This window comes from Oratosquilla oratoria, chromosome 10, assembly GCF_046742065.1.
Source record: "Oratosquilla oratoria isolate Oo_2021 chromosome 10, ASM4674206v1, whole genome shotgun sequence".
Classification (NCBI taxonomy): domain Eukaryota; kingdom Metazoa; phylum Arthropoda; class Malacostraca; order Stomatopoda; family Squillidae; genus Oratosquilla; species Oratosquilla oratoria.
The window spans coordinates 74,535,284-74,545,283 of NC_134786.1; the positions used below are offsets into that span (position 1 = coordinate 74,535,284).

General features: G+C 41.8%; 1 protein-coding gene across 1 annotated transcript in view; it reads right to left on the minus strand.

Moving 5' to 3' along the window:
- The window catches only part of LOC143029316 (uncharacterized), a 505,672-nt gene that overhangs the window by 18,005 nt on the left and 477,667 nt on the right, over nucleotides 1-10,000 (minus strand). Inside the window, exons 7-11 of the mRNA XM_076192072.1 lie at nucleotides 4,229-4,316; nucleotides 2,887-3,254; nucleotides 1,615-1,751; nucleotides 907-1,030; nucleotides 389-508 (exon numbers count right to left, since the gene is read on the minus strand). Coding sequence (XP_076048187.1) covers nucleotides 389-508; nucleotides 907-1,030; nucleotides 1,615-1,751; nucleotides 2,887-3,254; nucleotides 4,229-4,316 — 837 coding nt within the window. The remainder of the gene's footprint in view (nucleotides 1-388; nucleotides 509-906; nucleotides 1,031-1,614; nucleotides 1,752-2,886; nucleotides 3,255-4,228; nucleotides 4,317-10,000) is intronic.

The window sequence follows — 10,000 nt, forward strand, 5'->3', positions numbered from 1 at the left end:
CGTCTCAATTTCCCATAAAGGTTATCAAAAAACATTAAAAAATCACACTTGCCTCTCGTCTTCCAAAACAGAAAAATATTTCCCCAAAACTTGATAGCAAAGGGAACTCATTATGCCTTCCTTTGCTGTAATTCTTAACAAAACATGCTTGAGAGATAACCTCATGTCCTGGTTCACGAATATACACACACAGACATACAATGAGGCTATGGAAATGTATAGAACATAAGAACATAAGAAATAAAGGAGACTGCAAAAGACCATAAGGCCTACACTAGGCAGCTCCGTATCCATCACCACCTGTCATCCCCATCCATAAAGTTGTCTAATAGTTTTTTAAAACAACCGATAGTTTCAGCGCTTACTACATGGTATAACTGGAACTTACGATCACACATTGTGGTGTCGACGAGGACGTAGCCATGTCGGCAGGTACAGAAGAAAGAACCGTCAGTATTGATGCAGTCGTGTTCACAACCTCCGTTCTCGGCCGAGCACTCGTCGACGTCTGCGTCAGGAGAAATTGTGGTAAATAACAGTGTCCATTAGAGTCATCATCATAACGTGTCCACGTAATTGTACAAGGACAAAACGAAAGGATTGTCTATTATTTTACACTTCGTCTGTTTCAAAATGAGATATGATATTATCTTACATTCTCTGACTTACATGCACTTTCATGTATATGTATGCTGATTGGCTTGGTAACTCTACTTACCTGATTGTAATACAGAACAAGAGCTACGCTCATGGGAAACCATTTATTTGTTTCCAATAAATGCAGAGAATATGTGCTCGCGCTCATATGTATGTGTGGGTAAATGTGTGTACGTACGTGTGTACATATACGACCATGTGCGTTTACATACATATACTGTAGATGAAACGTATTCCCTTCGTCCATACCTGTACACGAGTAGCCCTGTGCGTCAAGCGTGTAGCCCACAGCGCAGGCGCAGACGTAACCTCCGGGCGTGTTGACGCAATCTTGTTCACAGCGATGACTCCGACTTGCACATTCGTCGACGTCCTACCACAGGGGAAAGAGCAAAGGAACTCTAGCTGGGATTCGTAGCGAGCGACAGCCTTACGCGGCAGGATTTGTTAAAGTCACCGCTTCATTATTGGCAACATACATATACATACATATACCAAAGGCCCCTTACAAGGGAGGTATCCAAAAAAACAAAGGTTACCTCCCTTGTAAGGGGGAAAAAGCCTTTGGTATGTGTATGTATCTATGTATATGTATGTTGCCAATACATATAACTTTATAAATGTATAATGTGAATAATATTCATTTCCAGTAATTGTCATGTATATTCAGTTTTTGGAACTAATCTGTATATTAATTACTCAAGCAATGTCATTTATTACAAAAGGCTTTTTCCAAAGGTATTATATACAATAATTTTGTTACCGGTTTCTCAAGCATATTTCTTATAAAGCTACGACCAAATAAAACCTTTCAGCAGGGAAAGAAAGAAAAAAATATTCTTCTTCCTTACTAGAGACCAGTTATCACTGATCACATGTACAGATCCTCTACGTTTTTGTCTTCTACACCCTAGTCACCCTAGACAATGTATGTAAAGATAGAATGGTTCTTCTTACCTGGCATGACTTGCCATCGGGACCAAGCCGGTATCCTGGCCTACAGGAGCAGCTGGGCCCTTTTGGTCCATGGCGGCACATGTGCTCACAACCTCCATTGTCCTCTAGACAAGTGTTGACCACTTCCATGTCTAATCCTGAAGTAAGACAAAGAGTAGTGCGATTACATTTAACAGTCGCACTATTCCTCAAGAACTGAGTGTTGAGATAGAAAAAATCTGACGTCAATGAGCGTTTTCTCCACGATTAAACTAGCCTGTGAGTTCTGCTTTAATTTCAAGTTTCTGGTGATGAGTAATCTCTTTTTTTTTTTTTTTTATGTGTGGTGTAGGTAGGGGCTACTCTACCCCCAGATGGAAAAAGATAGTGAAGAGAGAGTCCCTATATGGACATCTAATGGGATAGTTTGGAAAGAAAAAAGGAATGAAGTGGGCAGTGTTGGGAGTCTGCACTGTAAGCTTATGTGATGCTATTGACCAAATAAGACAGACTCAATATTCTAAAACATTTAAGTAGTCTATAGTTATCATAGTTCTAATGAAATACAATTGGGAAAGGGACAAAAATCATTCTGATAAGGACATAGAGTTATTAGGATAAGTCCAAATACCAGCGCTTCACTCAATACTTTGGCAACGGTCAGGCAAGATTGTTTATAGGGATGTCACCTACCAAGACTGTCCTAATTTTTGTTTGTTTTTTTTTTGTCATTTTGACATTTTGAAATAAACTCTCGTACTGGGATTCGAACCCTTGCCTGTACGATGGTACGGCCTTCGTCTTATAAAAAGCAAGCCGCTCAGGCGAGGGTTCGAATTCCACTAGGAGAGTTTATGTCCTATATTTACTAATCTCTGACAGCGTGTCTATGAACAAAATTTTGCATGAATAGGAAGCAAGTCTTTTATATATAATTTCGTATGCATATAAAATTCTCGACCACGAATAAGCAATGAATGAACTCTGTTGATATATAAAAACAAATGAAATCTCTGAAACGAGTACAATTTTGGAAAACAAATCCTTTGACGTTTTCAAGTGTGAGGCATTCTTGGTTATCTGGTAACAAAGAGAGCATTTTTAGTGTCTTAATACTTAATGAAAGAACAAATAAAGTTTCTTTTTTCTGTTATCAAGATTTGTTTTCTTTTATATATAATTTAAAGAACCTTTTAACACCGTTGTATTCTAGTAAAGGATTAACGAACTTATCTTTACAACTCTATTGGACAATAAAACCGACCCTGGCGAGACTTCCAGGAGTTCACTCACTGAAACAAGACCTCTTGTCAGTCCCGAGCTGGAACCCGGCGTGGCACCAACACCGGAAAGACCCCCACGTATTCTCGCACCGGTGGGCACAGGGGGAAGAATACCCTGGGGTGGCGTAAGGGAAGGAGGGGGAGGAGGAGGATACGGTCGGCGTGGGGGAGAAAGGACCCGAAGAGGGCGGAGAGAATCCCTCCTCACATTCGTCGATGTCGACGCAGGAGACCTTGTCGATGTCGAGGCGGAATCCCCGGCCACAGGAGCACCGCGCCCGGCCGCTCTCGGCATGGCAGTTGCCATGGCAACCCCCGTTGTTGTGGGCACAGGGGTTCTTCGGAGCGCATGTCCGGCCGTCAGAGCCGAGTCGGTATCTGAACCGGGAGAAGGAAAATAAAAACGTGATTAATCATAAGAAATAATTATACACACATATATCAAAGGCTTCCTCCCGCTTGCAAGGGAGGTAAACAACAAACAAAAGCATAAAGACCATTCCCACCCATTCCATCCCTAACACACTCCACTCCCCTCCACCCTCTACCCTCCCTCTTATCTTGGCACCTCCTGGATGACGGGTCATCCCTGCATCTTGTCCACTGCTCTGGGTCAGAAACAGTGTCGCAAGACACAGTACATCGACTCCAAATAAAATAAGCAAATATATACTAGAAATAAAATTAACAAGTAAATGAATATTAAGATAACAATGATAATGATAATGATAATATAATCTATCATATACCACCTCAACCCCGTTACCATACCAGGAAAAAATGAGGACTCTTTGCCATCAAAAGTGTACAGTTTCATTGTTGAGTATCTACATACATATACACGTACGAACATAGAATATCAAACCCAAACCCAAATTCTAATATAAAAGATTATTTTTCATCATCATGAAATGACTTTGGAGTGAGAAAAACGAAAGAAAAATAGGGAATAAGTAACTACAGAAAGAAAAAGAGTTGCACATCTAAGGTAATTTGAAGAAGACTGAACAGATTGTGTACAAAATTACGAAAGATAAGAGAAAAAAATGGGATATGACACAGAACAGAATAGCGGGGCTAGAGAAGGGACGGAGAAGGGGCAGAAGGAGAGATAGAAGGCGGGGGAAACGGCGACGAGGACAACAAATCATAAAGTGAGACTGAAGGAGAGGTCTTCAAATGGGAAATGGCACAGAATAGCTAGAGGAGGGACTAGAGAAGGGACTAAATAAGGGACAGAGAAGGGACGGAAGGAGAGATAGAAGGCGATGGAAAACGGCGACGAGGAAAGCAAATAATAAAGTGAGACTGAAGGTGAGGTCTTCAGGTGGTAGATGGCACAGAACACTCACCCATGTCTACAGGAACACACGCGGCGTCCACTCGACTCATTGCAGACGTGGTCACAGCCGCCGTTGTCCTCCACACATCGAGACACATCTAGAAAACCACGAAATACATTATGAGATGGTTATGGTAGATACACCTGTTTTACATTAGCAATACTGTGTGTGTGTGTTTACGTGTGTGTGTGTGTGTGTGTGTGTGTGTGTGTGTGTGTGTGTGTGTGTGTGTGTGTGTGTGTGTGTGTGTGTGTGTGTGTGTGTGTGTGTGTGTGTGTGTGTGTGTGTGTGTGTGTGTGTGTGTGTGTGTGTGTGTGTGTGTGTGTGTGTGTGTGTGTGTGTGTGTGTGTGTGTGATTTACCACCATGGTCATGGATTACGTGTTAGACTGATCGACAGCTATTACCCTCACGGAAGAAAGTTCAGAGCTCATATATGACCGATCTATGGGTAATGCTGTGACCTGACACGCACATACATACCAAATTCACCGCTCACGAAAGTTGAAGTAACGACTCGCAGCGCAGTGATACTGAAATAATTTCAACCCTGAGCGGGATTCGAGCCCGGACCGCCGTGATGGCGGCCGTGAACGCTACCACTGTGCGTTTCCACCAAGAGAAAGGAGATATTTATTTACCTTTTTCTTGATAAATTTATGTGGCTTACTGACTTATCTCTATAAAGTACCGGTGATCTTCGTTGTTACAACAGTAAAACCAGTGAAGATTGTGAAATTCTACTTTCTGGTGGTAGAAAATGCTCGCCAGGACTGACGAAAGGTTTACAAAGGATTACAAAGGCGGAGCATGCCGACAGGAGACCTTTTGGTCCATATCAAGGTCGGATGCGAAAAAAATGATAATAATGATAAATAAATAAAAAAGATAAAGGTAATGTCCTGTGTCACGTGATGTTCAGGCAGTCAGGCTCTCTCGACATTGGAATGTCCTCTCTTGTTGTGAGAGGATAGTGACGAGTCCCATGAGGTGGATATGATTAAAAATACCAGGGTACACAAGAGTGAGTAAGCACGAACGTACACACACACACACACACACACACACACACACACACACACACACACACACACACACACACACACACACACACACACACACACACACACACACACACACACACACACACACACACACACACACACACACACACACACATATACATACACACATATGCACACACACAGGCGCGCGCGCACACAAGCACACACACTAATGATGCCATCGATAAACACATAAAAACCAGTTGCATGACTCCTCATTACTGAGAAGCTGACACGACCTCTAGGAACCACAAGTCCCCCGTCCATGCACGCGATTAGCCCAGGACCTCCCCAGGTCACCTGTGAGGTTGCAGTGGCTCGGCAGACGCTGTGCGTGAGTACCCAGCTGCTCATGAACAAGAAGGAGGTTGTTTGGGCGATCTAAGAACGCGGCACATGAGCGCGCGCATAGAAAACGGAGGTTCCTCCGCTGGTGACCTCGAACAATGGTCGTCAGTGTAAGAGGCTTTTGGAACCCTGAGACCGTCTTCGGTTGGATTTCGGTTACCTTTATTCTTCGTTTGTTTGATCGTTATCGTTATAAGTATCGGTCTAAGTTTTGTGATCGAACTCTATGCACCACCAAACGGACCATGTCCAGTTGATTAAAATTACCTGGCGCCTGTTATAAGGAAAAGGGAAGTAGCAACAGGTATGGAAGGATTCGACTATTGTTTTACTCCCTTGTGACTTTTCTCTCTACTTCTTTTCCTCCTCTCCTTGTTCTACTTCACCTAACACCGTTTTCTTTCTTCTCCTCCTCCTACTATGTTCACTCTTTCTCGTCCTGTTTTTCTTATTCCGTTTCTCTTTTTTTCTTATTAATTCATCCCTCTGCTATCATTACTCCTTCTTCTCGTCCACCATTTTCATCTCATCCCATTGTTCTTTCTTCCTCTTCCTCTTCTATTTCTCCTCTTTCTTCTCTTACATATCCTCTTACAGCTCTTCCTCTCTTCTCATCTCTCTTGCTTCATTTCCTTCTTTTATTCCTTTTCCACTCCACATCTCTCTGCCTCTTTTCTACCTCTTCCTCTTTCTCCCTCTCCTCCTCCTCCTCTTCTTACTTTTCTTGACCCTTCCCATACATTTTTTATCCTCTATTTCAACCTCCTCCTCCTCCTCTCCTTTCTGATCCATCTTCTCTTCCTACTCACGTCCTTTACGTCTTCCACATTCCTTCCTCCTTCACTAGATCTTCCTCCTCCTCTCCTTTCTGATCCACCTTCTCTTCCTACTCACGTCCTTTACGTCTTCCACATCCCTTCCTCCTTCACTAGATCTTCCTCCTCCTCTCCTTTCTGATCCACCTTCTCTTCCTACTCACGTCCTTTACGTCTTCCACATCCCTTCCTCCTTCACTAGATCTTCCTCCTCCTCTCCTTTCTGATCCACCTTCTCTTCCTACTCACGTTCCTTACGTCTTCTTCATCCCTTCCTCCTTCACTAGATCTTCCTCCTCCTCTCCTTTCTGATCCACCTTCTCTTCCTACTCACGTCCTTTACGTCTTCTACATCCCTTCCTCCTTCACTAGATCTTCCTCCTCCTCTCCATCCTCCTCATCCTCCACATACCAGCACGATTTAGATGGCTCCCATAGGAGTCTCCATGTCTCCTATTCCGCATCCTCCTCGTCTCCTTCTTCCTCCTACTCCCCTTCCTTCCCCTCCTTTTCCTATCCTTCACTCCTTCTCATGATCCTTTTACACTTGTCTAACCTGGGCTCTTTACGAAAAGGAATTTTTCAAGACACTTCCTCCCCTATATCGCCGACACTTGACGTCGAACCGGTACGCTCTTCTGTCTTTCCTCTCAGGAGTGCCCCAATCCCATTTTTTTTTTTTTTTTTTTTGTGGGTCAGGGGGGGGGGGGGATCATTTGGCCGTTCTTTCACATATATAAAAATACTCAAATCTCTCCTTTCTTTTGGACAAGTCCGAGATTCATAATGAGAGGCAAACGCAATTTGTGAGATGAATATTTTTCTACTACTACTAATACTGCTACTACTACTACTACTGCTACTACTACTACTACTACTACTACTACTACCACTACTACTACTACTACTACTCCTTTTTCTTTTCTTCTTTTCATAGACGTATATATACAATATATACATATACACATACATATATATGTATATATATAATATATACATATATATATAATATATATATAAATATAATATATATATATGATAAAATACATACATATAGATAGATAGATATATAGATAGATAACCTATAAAGCAACCTCATTGAAGAACATAGTTTGTATTCATTAAATATACTTTTCTCTCCCTTCTCAATTTTCTTTCGTCGCTCTATCATCTAACTGTTGTTGTTGTCGTTGTTGTTGTTCTTGTTGTTGTTGTTGTTGTTGTTGTTGTTGTTGTTGTTGTTGTTGTTGTTGTTGTTGTTGTTGTTGTTGTTGTTGTTGTTGTTGTTGTTGTTGTTGTTGTTGTTGTTGTTGTTGTTGTTGTTGTTGTTGTTAGTGGTGGTGGCAGTGGTGGCAATGGTGATGGTAGTTGTGGTGGCTAGGTCTCGGTTTCATTGGGTTTTGACACCAGTGTCGAGGAGGAAATCTGGCAGAGGTCCTCCACCCCGGATATGTTGTGGTTATGTCGGCGTTCTGAACATTAGGTCAACATGCGCGAGCTCGTGTGGGAGAGCAGTGGCCGAGGTACAGACTCTCTCCTCCTGACATGCTCGTCCATCACCTCTATTATCATCTGGATCTCAATCATGCTTTACTTTCCTATTCTTCCATTTCTCCTCCCTGTTGTCTTTACTCTCGCCCTCGCTATCTTCTTCCTTATTTTTGTGTCATTTGACATTTTGGAAATAGACTCATCTGCTGGGATTCGAACCCTTGCCTACGCGGCTTGCGTCTTGTAAGACGCAACGTAAGGTAAGGTCTTTATCTTACAAGACGCAAGCCGCGTAGGCATGGGTTCGAATCCCAGCAGATGAGTCTATCTTCTTCCTTATCGTTTTCGATCCCATCCGTCAGACTCTTCTTCACAATCTTCGGGTCTTTTTTACTTTCGCTAACATTAAGGACGCCTCATGGGCTCCCTTCTGAGCTCGGTAGCTCTTTTCCTTCCATTCAGGTTGCTGGCTCCCAGGATATTCTATTCACCTGTGAGGGACTACCCTCAGTAATGAAGGGGTTAAAGTTTTCTGAACCAGAAAAGTTTCCTCCCTCCGCCCCCTCATCTCATCACTTGGAAGACTTTACGATGTGATACTTAAGGGTTAAAATTAGTAACTGCTTAGCCCGACAGACACACGACTACAAGACGTCAATTGACGATATAGTCGAGGTGCTTATCCTCAAGAACGAGGTCCCTGACTTGACTTGTGTGTTTATTCTGCCTGGCGCCGGGGAGGGGAGGGAAAACCGTCCGCATGAAGGGAAAGGTGATATTCTTAAAAAAATCTTTCCTTTTATAAATATTTCCTTATATAAATCTTATATAAATCCTTGGAAAGGAAATACTTTTTTAAGAATAACACCGTAAGAATCTTACGGTGGTATTCTTAAAGAAAAAAATATTTCTTAATATAAATCTTTCCTTATGTAAATCTTATATAAATCCTACCTAGGGAAAGATTATTATTTTGTTTTTGTTTTTTTCAATACCACCGTAAAAAGTATCCCGATTGACTCTTCGACGAACGTCTCGATTTTTTTTATATATATATATATATATATATATATATATATATATATATATATATATATATATATATATATATATATATATAATCTCTACCGCCAGATAATTCTATTCAGCTTAGGGGGCCATCACCCAAAGGTATCAAAAACATGGTCTACCTAATGTCAGACAATTCTATTCATTCATTTCACCTGTGTTTGCCGGCGTCGTAACCAGAACCGTGCGGATCTCGCATCTTCCTATTCCCGGGTTCGAGTCCCGCCGCGTCCCGTAGTTCTCAGGAGACGTGTGACTACATGATCCTGGTTTATCGCATTCAGACAGGACATTCCAGTGTCGCAAGATCTTCAGTGACCAAAGCGTCAAGTGACTCAGCATAAGATGAGGCAATGCTGAGTGTCGGAGATCAAAAGCGTCGAGCGCTGCTTCATATATTACGTGACAACCGAAACCCTTTGTGAGATTCGGGGCGTGTGGGTTCTCCACGCCAAGGCTTCATAATCCTTGTGCAAATATATAACAAATAAAGTATTGTACATTGGACTTTCATTACTCCCTCCTGACATGTAGTCCAACACGGATACATACACAGCAAACATTAACCACTGTAGGATCTTACGGTGGTATTCTCAAACAAATTCTTTCTTTATATAAATATCATATAAATCCTTGGAGGGGAAAGATTTATATAAGGAAAGATTTTTTTAAGGATACCACCGTAAGAATCTTGCGAAGCTATACTTAAAAAAAAAAAAACTTATATACAGTAGATATTTCCTTTTCAAAGATCTATATAAGAAAATATGTTTTTTCTTTTAAGAATATCACCTTTGTTCCCCGTCGCTGTTCTCTCCTTACTCTCTGTCCTTACATTGTTCTTCATCAATACATTGCATCCAGTTTTTGTCAGCCTTGTCTCCTCCACACTCCATCCATTTCAACACCCTTTGTCTAATTTCCCCTTTAATGCACAACAGAACTGTTTACTGTCATCGTTTTCTAGTCACTATGTCACATACTTTCTACAGGTCC